Source organism: Carassius auratus, chromosome 38 (assembly GCF_003368295.1).
Source record: "Carassius auratus strain Wakin chromosome 38, ASM336829v1, whole genome shotgun sequence".
NCBI lineage: Eukaryota > Metazoa > Chordata > Actinopteri > Cypriniformes > Cyprinidae > Carassius > Carassius auratus.
The window spans coordinates 5,761,855-5,778,193 of NC_039280.1; the positions used below are offsets into that span (position 1 = coordinate 5,761,855).

At 36.6% G+C, this 16,339-nt stretch overlaps 2 protein-coding genes across 2 annotated transcripts; both read right to left on the minus strand.

Moving 5' to 3' along the window:
- Window positions 1–757: 757 nt before the first annotated feature.
- Window positions 758–3,685, minus strand: srd5a2b (steroid-5-alpha-reductase, alpha polypeptide 2b). The gene is made up of 5 exons (XM_026224935.1): window positions 3,283–3,685; window positions 2,464–2,627; window positions 1,674–1,775; window positions 1,387–1,537; window positions 758–1,255 (listed from the first exon to the last, which is right to left on the minus strand). Exons 1-5 carry the CDS (start codon window positions 3,567–3,569, stop codon window positions 1,189–1,191), a joined length of 771 nt encoding a protein of 256 aa, XP_026080720.1. The 5' UTR covers window positions 3,570–3,685; the 3' UTR covers window positions 758–1,188.
- A 2,735-nt stretch (window positions 3,686–6,420) lies between these two features.
- memo1 (mediator of cell motility 1) lies at window positions 6,421–15,334 on the minus strand. The gene is made up of 9 exons (XM_026223598.1): window positions 14,986–15,334; window positions 12,398–12,479; window positions 12,235–12,303; window positions 12,023–12,135; window positions 11,567–11,678; window positions 10,007–10,149; window positions 9,171–9,247; window positions 8,498–8,602; window positions 6,421–8,201 (listed from the first exon to the last, which is right to left on the minus strand). The coding sequence occupies exons 1-9, from the start codon at window positions 15,044–15,046 to the stop codon at window positions 8,070–8,072; spliced, it is 894 nt and encodes a 297-aa protein (XP_026079383.1). The 5' UTR covers window positions 15,047–15,334; the 3' UTR covers window positions 6,421–8,069.
- Window positions 15,335–16,339: the final 1,005 nt, after the last annotated feature.

The following is a 16,339-nucleotide window of genomic DNA, read 5'->3' on the forward strand; positions in this document are numbered from 1 at the left end:
AGTCCTTAATCCATCCAGTATGTTAACATTCCTGCTGTTAATTTGGCTATTAAAGTATCATATTTTCGCTCCATCAGTAAAATCTTCAGTTCACTTTAAATACACGTGCTATCGGTAATGTTGTGTTCATTGCAAATCAAACATGTCTCGGGTTCGCTAACCTCTTCTGATGGATTCAGTTCGAGTGAATCACTGCGTTCACAAATCGAAAATCAGTGGTTTTTATCACGATTAAGGAATTTGTCACACATTTGTCCACGATGGAGTCCTAAGGAGAGGTCTTTGCACGCTGTATGAATTCCTGCAAATGTTTTCGCCTTTTGTGATGCCATTGACGGCAGTGGCACAGCTCTTCCTGCTTGTTTACAGCTTGTGGTAGTGTACTTTCTGATGGCAGACAGTACACTATCGCTTTGTTTTTCACAAACTTTGCTTTTTCAGAAAGTCTACCGACACACCTTTATGCTTTATGAACATTTGTAATTTATATTTTACCTTTTTTTATGAGTAAGTTTATCTTAAAACCATTTCTTAATTTTTTAAATATATATATATAGTATATATATATATATATATATATATATATATATATATATATATATATATATATATATATATATATATATATATATATATATATATATATACTTTGAATATGAAGTGAAATACTGCATTTTTAGCATCACCACAATTTAATAGTAAATTTATGATTAGGCTATTTTCACTGTAAACCAAAAAGATAATCCCAACCCCAGCATGTTGTGACAAACTAGTTAAAATGCTCATGTTGTAAAAGCCCCACATAGTCACATAAACACAATGTTTACACTTTTTGGACAAATCAGCCTACAGTATAGTTCTGTCTGCATATAAAGCTGCAATACGAAAAAGTATTAAAAGAAATTACACACAGTTACACACAAATACACTAACTTCTGCAATAACACACTGATGATGATAGATGATAAAATGATTAAAAAAAAGGCTAACCTGTAAAGTGTTCTGTTGTGAAAGTTGTCAAAACCAAACAATCTGGTAGCATGCTTAAGACATAAATTGTACAATATTTCCTACATACAGCATGCTAAATCAGGCAATGAAAACAAACCAAAAGTACAGGTGTACATCGTAGCAATTGAGAAGATTAATTCTTTCCCTCTTTCAGAACAGAACTCCATTTATGGCTCTTTAGAAGATGAAGGGTATAAGAGATTTTCTTGATCTGGGGAAATCTTCAAACTTCTCATTATAGAACCTGGAAAACATTAGAGAAACCACATATATTTTACTAACACTTTTTCAGTGCATCACTGCATTGTTCTCTCAGAACCCAGTTTACTGAATTAATGATATACCAGATGAAAAATTTTGTAAGTTTTAGTTTACCTGTGATGGTGATAGGCTCTCGGTCCTATGAAGCAAATTGTGAAAAAAGCAAAGGCAAATGTGGGTAAAGACCGGGTAGCAACAGCGTAGCCCAGCCACTCCACAATCTCCCCAAAGAAATTTGCTCCAGACACATACTCAAACAAACCGCCTGCAGTTAAAATAAACACATAAATCAGCTCAGCATTCATTCAGTGCAGCTTATTGCAGTTTGCTTACAGAGACTGAGATAAAGACAATAAATGATGAGTGCTGCTAACATTAAAAAGACCCTGAATTATCTCTACCTCTCGGGATTTTATAGGAAATTTCTCCAGGTTTTCTCAGGTTGCGAAGAATGTGGTCACTGTGAATATTGATTCCCATTCCTGTGAAAAATATTATCAGACCTAGAAAAATATATATTTAAAAATAATTATATAAACATATACAACTTTGTACTAAGCAGTTCCTCTAAAGATATTTGCTCCAAATAATAAGCTCCAATACTCTACAAAAAAAAAAAAAAAAAAAGATTTAGAACTGTTCACCGTAATTATTCTCTGAAGTTACTGCAAAAACCCACTTATGGAACCTTTATTTAAGTGCAGCTATTCAGCATTAACATTATCTTTTTTTATTATTATTGAATACATTCAAAAATATAAAGAAAGGCTGAGCAAAGAAAGGCTGAGCAAAATTCTAAATTTAAGAATTATCTCCTTTTCAATTCCAAAGTTGGACTTTGAAATGAACTGGTCAACAAATGTAATGAATTTAATTAGTCCAACAAAATATTTTTATTCAGTTTATGCATATTTAATCCCTATGTAGAATTGATTTAATCTCAATTTTATTCTATATTTTTCTCTTTGATGGTAGTAAAAAGGTCAGTACTGTTATAACAATTAACACAGCCATACTAACAGATTTTATGAGATAAACAGCAGTAAGCAGTTCATTATAAAGTATGAATGTATCTGTTCATATCCATTTATTTCTACTTGAATACAAATGCAACTGACAATTAAACACCTCAATTAAATTAAATTTTCATAACCCTGAATTATACGAATTCTTTCAGTAAACAAGTTTTACCGGCTAGTAAACAGGCCTCAGAAAACCATGTTTTGTGATAGGTAGCGCAGTGCAGCAGATAGTGTGCCTGCAGGAAGCCATTAATAGAGCAAAACACCATCCCTAACAGCATGATGTTAAGCGGATACGGCCGCCCTTTGGTCAGCAGGGAGTAGATGCAGCTCCTGGAAACCAGAATGTTGATACATATCAAATACCATCTCTTGGTCATCTGCCCAAAGTACATTACACTTCCACTGTTATTAGGCCTATGTGTCTTTGTAATTCAACACCTGTTCCCAAACATGCTTTGTTTTTTCCAGATCATGCTTCAGAGCATGCTAATTCAAACATTCATATTTTATTCACCTGCTTCCGGCTCGGTTATGTGTAATTACTCAACTGAAATATTAATAAAATTATGATGTTATATTTATGCAGCCTTGATCAATTGTCAGCAGAGCAGGATTGTCTAAAGAAACAGGAATCTAGAATATTCCACCCAGTGCGTTTCCTTTTGTCTTCGGATTAAGGGTATTTTTTTTCCACGCTTGTTCTGGGTGAGCTAGAGAACACATCCAGGTTTGTGAAACGGAGTAGCTGAACTTGGGTTCACTGCTTACTAAATAAACAAGCACTGTAAATGGTAACAAAAACGCTGTGATATCATGCAAGTGTCACTATTAAGTGGCTATGATCTATTTTCTCTGGCCTGTTTGCATTTTATACTAGTGAGCTTTCATTTTCAGATGTTCAATTACCATATTATTAAGTGTTTAATAACAATTTGAATTATTCTTCAGCTCCACCAACAATCTTTCCATCATTCACATGACTTACCTCTGGAAGTAGTGCAAGCAGAAGGTCCAGAGCATCAGGTGTCTCCCAGTGCCATTGTTTCCATCCGTGGTCAACATCAAAATCAGGGGCACCAGCAGAGCGGGAAGCTCCTGGAGGAACCAGGCGAGCCTTGCAGGCACCACCATGGAGCTGCCCGAGGTGTCCACGTAGCGGCCATAGGCAGCGTGAGACTTCATGAGATATATAAAGTGCATTACCCCACCCAAGATCATCGCCAAGCTCAGGCCCTGCACGAGGAGCTCCTGACATTGCATGGAGGTCGACATTCTGTCCAGTTCCAGACCAGGTTTGGGTGAGCCCAATGCTGTATCTCCCCTCTTAACCCCTCACCAGAGTTCTGCCTCAGAGCAGCTCCTCCCCAAAAGCAGAGGGAGAGCCGAATCCTGACCATGATACAGCTTACCCCCTGCTGAAATGTGAGAATGCCTTTTTCAAAGAGATCTCCCTTTTCACATATTGAGAAGTTTTTTTTTCCACTAATGCACTGGTGGGGAGCTTCAGCTTCCATAAGACAAATTGGTCTAAAAACACAAGCGTGTCTGTTTTTTGTGCATCTCGGCGAGCCGTGGTTTTTTTTGCCACCTAAGGAGCGTGCCGATGTTTACCTGCTTGATTCACTGAATTTATGTTCGGAAAAGTAAACAGATAAATTAGTTTCTCAGTATTTTACAAGAGCAGTAATCCAGTCTGTCTTTCTTTCATCAACCCGTTTACACAAATCGAAGCATGAGAAACTAGGAGAAAGGGCTAATTCTTTTGAGTATTATCATATTTCCGGAAGGCAAATGGGTGTTTTTTTTCTCTCTTGTATGCTTGTTCTGGCACAAATATTAATACTTTGCAAAAGGAAATCTCTTCTCAGATTGTAAAAATTAAAATATATTTCTGGCACCGTTTGGGTTTCCTTATGTTTCCACACTGGCGGAACCATTTGGGGGAACTTTTAAGAGTCCTCAAATGTGCCCTAAAGGAACTTCACAGTTAAATGTTTAGTAGTACTTAAGATTATTTAATTTGTATTTTTATTTATTTATTTTTTTCATTTAACAATATGCATTTTATCTGTACTTATGTGTTCCATCTTGTGAGTTTCTTAGAGAAAGACCCTTTTCAAAAGGTTAACCAGGAGGCTTCTTCAGGTTTACTTCCCTAAACACTTTGGCATAAATCAAGTTCAAAAGTATTTCCAAATCATACATCCCTAAGGTATGATGAATTCAGTTGACTTTCAGAAAAGCACGTGTCTGCTTCTATAGCTCACAACAGGTTGTTTCCTGAAATTAGGGGAGCACCAGCTGAGAATGCTGATGAATGCTGTGTATGCAGAGAACTTCATCAAACAGCAGGAAGTATTTCCCCTTGCACCATTTATTCATATTAACAATAACCTTTCAGTTCCCGGTAAAAAGCAGCCACTCAATAAAAGTCACTTTAAACAACAGGGTGCTCAAAAAATCTTCCAATTATGTTTCCAAGGAAACGCTTAAAAGAATAAAATTTTACAGCCTGACTACTGATAAATTGATGTATAAAAATAACCCTCTAGCTTTATTTCATTCATCAGCAGTGAATATTAAGCTACTTAATTGTGATTATCGTTGTTTTCTAAAAGCATATTTACCTGCACTGCAAACATTAAAACAATTAAAAATTTGACCAGTATTTGAATTTCCAATTACCAAGTTTTCCATTTTGTTTCAGAACATGATGCAGTCACCACAGCTGACACCTGTGTCCAAACATTTCTCAACAATGTCCACTTCACTCAAATGTGTTCACTGCAAACTGAAATGGCTCCATAGATTTGAAATGTCAACGCTGCTAAACTTGAGAACAGATTGATGATAGAGACATTTGTTGAGCTTGGGCCAATTAATGGGAACCACCATCTCTTGTTCCCTGTCTTGAAAATGAAAAATTATTAGAAGAAGTGAAAAACAATTGTATGAGCTGTAGTTTGAAGGTACTAGTTACACAAAACAAATGCCACCTAGTACCTGAAAAAAAAAAATGAATGGCATATAAAACAAGTATTAATTTCCTCAGCCTCGGTTTCTGTCAAAATCTACATCCATAAGGGTTCTCTTTAATAGCTACAGCAGTCAACATCCAACTAAATAAATAAACCAAGACTAAAAAGGAAGTTTCACCCCACAGGAATTTTGCTGCATAGCACACAAAATTAAAAAGGTAAACTGGTCTGCCATGCAGATGCAGTGCCATGAGTGCTCTTCCTCTTTAGAATGCAGTGGTAGAGCTTTGGGTTAGTAGTGCAAAAGGTTGTGGGTTTGATTCCCAGGGAACATGTTAGGTAAAAAAAAAACCTTAGCTTGAATGCACTGTAAGTTGCTTTGGAAAAAAGCATCTGCTTAAATGTAATATATTTGTAATGTAATTTAATCCTGTGATGGCAAGGCTGAATTTCCAGCATCATTACTCCAGTCTTTAGTGTCACATGATCCTTCAGAAACCATTCTGATATGCCGATTTGCTGCTCAATATTTATTCAATTCAATTCAAGTTTATTTGTATAGTGCTTTTCATGTTACCAATTGTTGCAAAGCAGCTTTACAGTGTCATCAGTGTTGCAGAGCAGCTTGACAGTATTAGGTGTTGAAAACAGTTGTTTATTTTGAATATAAATATGTATATGTTTAACTTTTTAAATGTCTTCACTGTCTTTTGATCAGTTGAATTTGTCCTTGCTGAATAAAAGTATTATAATATAAAAAAAACTTGTCAAGACCAGTTAAGAATGGTTACATTTGCAAATATGTTGCAAAAAATGTAAAATTCAAATGGTAGCAATAATATCCTCATGACTGGGAAATATGTTAAGGATTGCTTTTTCTGCCCAAAAAAACCTTTCAACTTACATATTTTGCATACTACAGAATAGAATGTGGTTTAAACTCCCATATCCATGATTCCGCTATCCTTCAATTAGAAAAGAAATGTCAGAGAGACTTCATCTTGGGAGAGAAGCACATGACTTGTTTTAATACATGGCATTTTTAATTCATCTTGACCAACTCTGACTCCAATAACTCACCAACTGCTCGTAAACGTGACAAACACAGGAATCGCAAACAATAACCACAAGAAACCACAGCACAATAACGTTTGACATTACACTTTATTGTTTCTTTGCAACATCAGCCATGACCCTTGTCATATCTGGCGAGAATTCTGTAATGCTTCAGTGTAACCTGAGATTCAAAAATGACTCCGTTAAGGAGTGCTTCAATTAATTTCGACATAGGTTTGACAACGTGTGAACTGTTAATTTCTACGCAATAATAGTTATAATAATAATAATAATAATAAACAGTACTAAAAAAAATAAAATAAAATAAACAATTCTAACAGTATAAGAACAGGTGATTTACTGGGAGAAACCAATGAATCTCTTCCCCTACTTTGAAAATGGTGAAAACTGATTCAACACACAGACTAAATCAAGTCTTTTTATTTTGTAAATGAAGGGTGGACAAGGATGGAGAGCACAGGACCAAATAAAAAACATGTTTAACACTGACCCAAGGCACATCTGCATGGTGTGACATGCTTTGTCTGATTTCTGTTTGAGGATTTGGTTTGAGACATTTAAACCTTGATGAAGATGTCCAGGAGCCTTGCCATTTTCCTTCCGATGGTTACCCAGGAAACATCTTGCTGCATTGTGCTCTTTGGGAGTAGATGGGTTAAGGAGGAAAGCCAGACAAAATGCCTATACCGTTCAGAAAATCCACCTTCGGCGGTTCCTCGATACGGGTGTGCATCACAAACTACTAGTCGACTGTTAAACATGCTGCTAACTTGTATGAGAAAATAAAAATGTTTCGCAATAACCAAACTACCCCCCCCCCCCCCTTACAATTTAAATGTTTTGGGATTGAAGGGATAGAACAGCCATTCTGAGGCAGTCTGAACTGCACTGCACTTCCTGTAGACTTCAAACACGACTATATGCTTACACAGTTTGAGATTATATGTCAAACGCATAGTAAAACTAGAAAGCTAAATAATAGTAATTACAAAGGGAAAATAGACAGAACGCAATATAAGAATCAGAAAAAAAATTAATTTGACTACAATAAAAGATTAGATGATAGAAAAACTATTTTTGGTATATCCAGAACAGTGGAGGGTTAGTGGGTATTGTGTAGCCCTTTTAAAAACTACAACAGGACCAGCGCAGTAGCTATTACTACAATTCTCAGGGTGTACATGGACATAGCATGTTGCAGTCTGTCAACTTCCTTTTTCTCATCATTTATCATTAGTGAGACGTTATGTAGATTATATATGCAGACTTGTAAAAAGAGTGCGATGTCGATGGTTTTATTTATTTTATTTGAAATTTAAATGTGTCTTGCTTTTAAATTACACAAGGGCTCTTCGGACAACTAACGTCCTTGGAGGGTGAAAAGTGGATTTTGCCTCATTAAGAGCCCCGCCCACCCCAACACACACACAAAAAAAACAACCAAAAATCTGACCTTGCAACACCCAAAAAACTGCGGCTGTACTTCAAGCTATAGCATCATCCAAGTTGCCTCATGTGGAAAACGGGGTACGGGGAAAGCTGTAGGAAGAGGTGGTTAGTATCTAACGTTACATCTGGATTCGGAGTATGTATGAGGATTCCCAGATGCAACAAGCTTCGTATGTCCTTCCTATAGAAGAGGCGAGGGAGGATGGGGATACGGGTGGGAGGGGCTGGGGTCTTCTAGGAGGCTCCGTGGCTCCTGGGAAAGTTCACCTCAATGAACGACGAGAGCTCCAGCAGCGTAACTCACAGAGCTGTCCGACCAGTTTCGGCACTGGCTTGACTGCGCATAGTTTAGGAAAGAGAAGTTCATGTCTATGCCGTTCTTTTTCAGTTCCGCCACAGCCTGATGGAGTGAGGAGAATCAATGAAGAGTCAACACTAAAGAAATGCTTTTAGACTGGAAACTGTAATCTTGAAAGCTTCATAATGAAAGAGCGGAAAGTTGGCAAGACATTAGTTATGGGTGGGGGGGCGACATTAATAAAAGCTCTGCGACAGTTAAGTGCTAGGCTAATTACCATGCTTAAAGAGTAGTCATTATTTGCATTATTTTGCTTTTGCTTTATTGAGTCTATAGAGGTTTGCTAAATATGATGCCCAGGGGGAAATTCATGAAGTCGTTCCCATGAAGGTACTCACATTTAGAAGAACGCCGATGGGATGGCGACCACAAATAGTATTATGATATTTCTTCAAATAATTGCTAAAGGAGATGGGGTCCAACTGTTCTATAATTCCCATTCCCTAAAAAAAAGGAAATTAACATGCATACATTTCACTGACATCAACAAAGCTTAATGTTAATAATGTTTTATTTATGACTCTCCAATTTTGCAATTTGACATCTGGTGTAGTTAAATTGCACAACACAACATCTTGGTATAAAATATTCAACTTTCCATAAGCAAGAAGGATTTTCGTTAACACGATGATGAATGGATATTTCATGGAAGGAGCTCCAGATCAAACGCGATCCTTGTCCAATAATTACCCTACAGAGGCAAAAGTGCTTTGCCCAGTTGGTAAGCCTTTAATGAGGTTTGGGTTGCTAAGAACATCTGCTATTTTAGACAAACTGTCTTGGGTGGAAAGTATTAAATTTATTCTTTGAATTGCCGGCTTCCATGGTACAGTAACCATAACAATTACCCTTTTGCTTGGAGAAAAATTCCATCACCTTTTTTTCAAGAACCACCAATAGGATTATAGCACATTGTGTATCCCAAACCATAATGGGCTACTTGCATGTAAACCTCATATGTCAGACATTAACTGTGTTACAAGAAGAAACAGGGTATAGAAACAGGTTTACCATTTTGTCAAGGTGCTCGATAGATCTGTAGATCTCCCCTTGACTTTCATCGTAGTAGGTGTAACGGAAACGTTGACCTGCAGAATAGACAAAAAAAAGGTTCAACTTAATCAATAAACCAGAGGAGGCACATAAAAACCAAAAGAGATATTTGTATAGGTTCCTACGTATTTAGAGCATTCCAAAACACTCTCTTATGAGGTTTATTTCAATTAGAATGCTGCCATTGAAGTCAGCTGCCTATGTAGGCAGCAGGCAGCCTGTGTTTCTGGCAAGTCTAGCACATTGATGGAGAGTGTGAGAGTGGAGAGAATGTCTGTGATGCCGATTTGATTTGGATGACAAGGGAAAGCATCTTCTTTACCAGATACATGCTGCTTTCGTTATCATTATATATTTACATTAAACCGATGTCATGCCTTTACTGGATTACTGGAAATTACAAAGATAGAGAAACATTTTTAATTTGTTCTCTAAGGTCTATGCAATATTATATATTTTGTGTTAAGGATTTTCTGTATTATATGAATTAATATGCACGCACTGTTACGTTTATATAGGAAAATTGGCGGATACTGAATAAATAGTTAATGACAAAAAAAAACTAAAAAAAACTGATGTCAAGCATTCAAAAACTACCGAAAGTCATGTGTTGACTAGTGTCAGAACTAAACCACTCATCGGTGCAAACCCTAGTAGATTTACTGTTGACAGGATGTCAGCACTACATCTCATTTCAACAAACAGGAAATTCTTCACCGATTACTGACTATAACTGATACTATTTTCAGTTTTTTTGACAGTTGAAAAATTCAAGTGTGTGAGTGGACACAAACCCCAGTGGCAGAAGTCAGAGGAGATGATGAAAAGATTAGAAGGGTCAGCCAGGTATTTGCTAAGCAGCTTGCCATATTCCTGCTCTTTAGATTCACTCAGAGCTCCCACCAGCACAGGGACGATGCTGAACTCATCCTTATGGCTGTTTTTGCAAAACAAAGCACAAACCAGAATCATTTGTCAATTCCCAGATGGAGATTTGACATTTGCATGTTTATAAATATAATTTATTAAAATCTGTGCCCATGTCAAATCAATAGTTCTGCAAAGGTTTTAATTTTCCCAAATTGCAGAGGTGTAAGAATAAAATGTGGTAAAAAAAAAATAAAATGCTGAAAACCTTTAGAAATATTATCGTTGCTCAGCAACTAATTGGTCTGCTTGTGAGAAAAAAAAGTTACCCAGATGTATAATCAAACAAATTAAGAGGATGCACATATTGTAATATTTTAATGGAAAAACAGAAGTGGTTGGTGCCTCCTGCATTAATATAAAAAAAACATACATAAAAAATAAAACAACAGAACATCCATCACGGCAAACTAATTAGAGGCGCCACACTAGGTAAACAGATCCTGACAACATAATTAGTGGATCTGGCAGAGATGAATGAGCTTGAGAGTGCGACTATGGGTCAATAACGCTGCTCATGGCCTCTGCATAGAGATGAGGTGAAACCTTCTTCCTTTTCTTTATATTTTTTTCCCTGGGCAGACTCTGTCCTACACAAGGATGCGTGTGTCTTATAGAGAGACTACATAAGATAATTAGAGGAAACCACAAAGGGCTATATCCTTTATACTTTTGCTATAGTGCAACACTGACACAAGGTTAAAAAGCAAAAGATAAGACTTTGAAACCAACACCAATGATATTGGTTCCTTTAGAGAAGCATTTGCTCTTTATTTCCTAAATAAAAGTTATATAAATTAAAGTTTGCAAATGTTAGGTCTGTAAGATTTTATGTTTTTGAAAGAAGTCTCTAACGCTCGCCAAAGCTACATTTGCTTAGACAGTACTTAAAAACAGTAATACTTTGAAATATTATTACAATTAAGAATAACTGTGTTATATTTAAGTACCACAATTCATTTCTGTTCTGACAATGCTGAATTTTCAGTATCAATTTAAATATAACATTCTAAGTATTAACTTATTTAAAAAATACCCCAAATCTTTGAATGGTAGGTTTTTATTTTATTTGAATGGTTCAAGCATCGAGTCTTCCCAGAATCCAAGGTATTCAGTGGATAGCGCTTGAAGTTCCAAACCTGAATGAATTATTATTAATACTTTTGATATTTTGAAGGAACTGTTTTTGTGCACATAACGGAAGACAACAATGTGCAAAACAACGAGCCACCTTTGACTTTCACTGTATGGAGAGAGAGAAAAACACTGAGATGTTTTGTGAAGTAGTGTCTTTTGTATTCCACAGAAGAAAGAGTCATAAAGGTTTATAACAACATTATGTTGAGTAAATGATTACATAATTTCCATGTCTGTGTGACCTGTTTCCTTAACGGTCAAGATGAAGATATTCATTATCTGGTTGTTACCTCTCCATGGCTTTAGCGGTATAAGGCAGGTGCATCTCAATGCTGTGTTCGTCTTCGTCTGTCTGCAGACTCATCCTCTCAAACATGCCTGTTTTCCACAAATCAGCATAAACTGCCAGAGAAAAAGAGATGGGGCAGGGAGAATTAAATCCCTTGTGTTTTGCATCGAGGAGTTATAATTATAATTACACAAAACCTCATTAATATGAACACCATCAAATAAAAGATCATCTGTCAAGGTTCCTTGTTGCACATTCATTATGTTTATAGCCAGAACACTATGAAATAATAACAAATATAGTCATTTACAATTTGAACATTTTGCAATCTCATCTGCCAAGCTCAGTTTGAGAGCAAATGAGCCAGACATAAAAAAACAATCTGCATGACATCTTTCTGTGCATTGTTATTCAATCAGCATTTAATCCTGTCAAGGGAAAAAATGAGATTCCTTACCCTTCTGGTCGATCCTGAGGTCGTACAGTGGTGTTCTGTAGACCTCGGCGGGGGAGAGGGCACAGCGAGACAGTGGCACATGGTGAGAGGGGCCAAGAATGAACACCCTCCGACTGATGAATAAGAAAGCGCTGCAGTTACCTCTCTCCCCACGGCACGCAACAATACGGCTACTTCAAGAGAATTTAAAGAAGCTCAAGAGAGCCACTTACGTTATGGAGGGGTCCACCTGCTTGTAGGCGTGGGCAGCACACGCGCCGCAGTAAGTGTAGCCAGCATGCCTGCAAAAGACTTAAAGGTTTAAGAATGCAGAAAGACAGCTGAAACAGACGCAAAAAAGAAAAAAAAGATGTTTGTCCATTTCTCTCCACATACGGTGCTATTATGGCTCTAGCTGGACCGGCTGTAGGTTGTGCTTGAGATAACCAGCCCTCAAGTTGTGCGCTAAGCTGGGATCCTAATCACAGAGACAGAGGAAAATGTCATTAGAAAATATGAAAAATGCAGACATAATTTTACAACTTTGGCACTTTAGTTGGGAAGCTTATTTGAATGTCTTCCAAATCTAGTTTGTACCGTATCATTTCAAGGCATTACAAGTCACGCTTTATAATCTAAAACATGACAAAGACCATGTTCATTATATATTTCTGCAATATTTTATTTATAATTTACATTTTATTTTCAGGACAGATATTGTGGCTATTATAAATACAGCACCATGAATATGTATTTAATTTGCATTAAGCCCATTATACTCCCTAATTTCTATTGGCAGAATGCAAAACAAGTGAAGTGAAGTGACATTCAGTATCAACATCATAAAAAAACAATATCATTATCATAAAAAAAATATCATCACTCTAATGCTGACAAAATTAAATATACTGTATATTTATTCATTGTAGCAACACCTCAGTACCGCAACATGCTAAAAGATATTATAATCAAAAATTAATCTGTGAATTTCTTGAATGTTAATTCCAGCAATATTTCAGCCTCAGACAGTGCCATTGTCCCGGTTCTAATGACTTTCTTATCAGAGTCTGACAGGACAAGATAACAGTTTTGAGAACCAGTGAACAGATGGACTTCCGCTGATTCTGTAAAAGGAATAATAAGAATACAACCAATTTGGTCAAGTTTTAGCAGTTTTTAATCACATCTCTACACTGTAATGAATCATACAATTACATCACTAATGATATTCCAAAGAACAGTAAGGAATGAATATTGATGCATGTGCAAATGCATTTATTTTAGTGTCTGACTGATTTGAATTTTTATGCCTGATGCGTGCATTAATATTTAGAAAAATTGGGTTGATTGTGGTTGTAGTGCTGTTTTTATATAATGTAGTGTAAGAGATAACTTAATCTCATGCACATGGAGAATACAGATGAATAAATTTATAAAAAAAACTGCAGGTCTTAAAAAAAAAATGATAAAAGCTTTCCTGAGACATGGTCAATATATGAATTTTATATATAATCATTGTAGAATTTGTCCAACTGACACTCCCAAACTAATAGGCTAGTGTTGTCACTGCAAGATGAATAATAACTAGTCATGATCTGAAAACTAACTGAAAATAAAGGCATGTTTGTACATGTATGGACTCACCGGACTTTTTTTCAACACATTACATTATACATTATTTGCTGGAGACGAGCCTTCTTCATATGCAAACACACAAAAAGTGTGTGTTTTGGACAAAACGAGAGCTCTACAGATAGTGGCAGCTTACAAAACACAGATTATAATGTAAAAGCCACAAGACTTGTAATGATCTATTGTGTGTGTGTGTGTGTGTGTGTGTGTGTGTGTGTGTAGCACTGGGCTTTTGTCACGCATCCTTTGTTACTGCATGAGAGGAAAAAAACAGCACCGGCCCTCTAAAGACTTTCATGTGCTGACTGTGCTCACTGTATTTACTGGAATGGAACTGCACATAAATGCTGACCGATATAACAATAAACACAGCATTACCAGACATCAATATTAATGAAAAACATGGTTTTGTTGTCTATGAAAACACAGCTGTCATGTACAGCTGTCATATGAACTTCATTAAATAGCTTTAGCCGTTAGCAGAGTAAATCCAGCCTTCTGAATTGCGACAGAAGTTAATCTATCTGGATTTACTCATCCAGTAAAGTAGGTCTGGGTAAAGTTAGCGTGGATGGCATATTAATCTGTGGTTTCAGTTTGTGTAGTTTGCGTGTAGGAAAGATTCACACACACACACACCGGCTATAAGCTAACCAGCTAACTGATGGCCTGTTTTGTTCTCAGCTGCTGTTACACACACACTGAAACTACACATTTACAATAGAAACACAGAAATAAACCATAACAGGCGAACATGAGAGAGACAACTCAGTGCGGTCGATTTAAATAATGGCCCTTGAATTGAAATGCAAATCTTTTCTGTCTGCTCAATGAAAAACAGAAAAACAATATATACAAAAACGTTTTTAACATTTAAAGTAATCCATTAAATGATCTTCTAAATACAAAGACAAATTAAATGACATTTCATGACCGAGGCCCACTTCTTTCTTGTAGATTTAGATTAATTGTTGAGCAGAATTAAATCCCTTTAAAGAGATTCTCTAAAAAAATAGAGCTAATATGATTTAGTTCACATTTTAAATAGTTAATTAGTTTCTAAAAGACCATATATTCAGGAAAAAAAAATGTACAAATGTGAAGAAACTCGCCCTGTGGTTTTTAAACCATTTTAGGCACATCTATTTAATAATTCCCAGCTGATCGTACAGGCTCTGTCTAAAAACAAAGTGAGCTGCCTACCTAGGCAGCATTTTTGAGCGTGCTGAACGTCCCAAAATGCTGTCCAGATAGGCAGCTCACTATATTTTGAGACACCACCAGGCACACACACTTGGGTAAGCAGCACACCGGACCTCAGGCCCGGGCCGCTCTCGGGTCTCTGGCTCTACCTGAGGCCGTGTACCAGCTGCCGGCGTGGCTCGCTTCTCTGCACACCATCCGGTTCGACATCTTGGTGCCCGCGCCGCCTATCTTGGTCCAATAAAACCTCGTCGGTGGGGGGGAAGAGTGAACTAAAAACACTGGGAAAATATGCTAGCTCAAAAAGTATATGCCTGTGCTGAAGCAACGTGCCAAGGGAAGGAGTATTCTATATAGTACTGATATAAATGTGAGACATATAAGGGACGATACGCAAAAATATAAAGAGGTTGATAGTCTGGCTGTGAAGAACAAAGATCCGACCAGTTCATCCGCTCGCTGCCAAGTTTGTCTCTGTTATCCGGATGGGCTGGTTTGACCCATCTCGGCTTCCGTTCTGTCAGAAAACTGGGCGGGGAGAGATGATTGACGGACTGGAGCGAAAGACTGGTTGGTCGGTTAAGATAAGGGGCGTTTCCAAATAGATGCATATGTAGATTACGCTTTTATGATTGGATAGCTCAGTGTGTTTGGCTGAGAGTCATTGGCGGAAGCCAGATGTGGGCATGATCTCGCAAATCGTTTGTTGGTGAAAACATGTAGCGTTTGTAACATTAATATAGGATTAAAGACACTTTTAGTGTTGAAGAAATTTAAGTTTTTTTAAGTTTAAAACAATAGAAGGATTGTATCTATTATTGTATCTATTGTAGAAGGATTCAGAATCTAAATCTATACCTTTTTTAAGGATTTTTGTAATGAGCTTGGATTAAAACATATTTACAATAACCTAAAATCTATATTCTATACAAGAACAAATTATAACATTGTACATCGTCGACGGCATTTTACTGCTTCCATTATTTATTATTTATTACTTGTCATATGCAGTGTATAAATATTGTAACAATTGTATTTCAATGACGGACTGACTGCAGTTTACCACCAGAGGGCACCGTTGCATAGAAAATGAATTACTTGCCCTTTTTTAACTAGGTACTGTATTAGGTTTGTATACTAGGTTTACAAAAACTATTTACACATTTTAATTACTAACTTCAATAGTAAATGAACCCTACAGTATAATTATATATGGGTTACATTTGCAATACTTAAAGAGCAATACATTTTACATTTAGGTGATGAACGCAATAATTTGCAGCTTATGTCATTGACACTTTCCAAAAAAAACACTAAAACAACGTAGGGCTAGTTTTCAACAGATGGTCAGTAAAAGCAGGTGCGTAACCTTCAGAAGTCTTCATTTAAGCTGACTCTTAGAGAGGCTAACTAGTTTGGGACCAGTTTGTTAACATATAACGTTAAGTCCAATAAATTAAAAACAGTGGATATGTATCCAGTTTTATAATATAGTGGATATCT

Excerpts from the sequence above, each read along its gene's own strand:
- memo1 (XM_026223598.1), bottom strand. The coding sequence starts at position 15,046 with ATGTCGAACCGGATGGTGTGCAGAGAAGCGAGCCACGCCGGCAGCTGG. Across the intron at positions 12,304-12,397 it reads GCTAGAGCCATAATAGCACC|GCATGCTGGCTACACTTACT; the intron begins GTATGTGGAGAG and ends AGTCTTTTGCAG. Across the intron at positions 8,603-9,170 it reads TCGAGCACCTTGACAAAATG|GGAATGGGAATTATAGAACA; the intron begins GTAAACCTGTTT and ends CCTTTTTTTTAG.
- srd5a2b (XM_026224935.1), bottom strand. The coding sequence starts at position 3,569 with ATGTCGACCTCCATGCAATGTCAGGAGCTCCTCGTGCAGGGCCTGAGC. Across the intron at positions 1,776-2,463 it reads TGAGGCCTGTTTACTAGCCG|GTCTGATAATATTTTTCACA; the intron begins GTAAAACTTGTT and ends ATATTTTTCTAG. Across the intron at positions 1,256-1,386 it reads AGAGCCTATCACCATCACAG|GTTCTATAATGAGAAGTTTG; the intron begins GTAAACTAAAAC and ends AATGTTTTCCAG.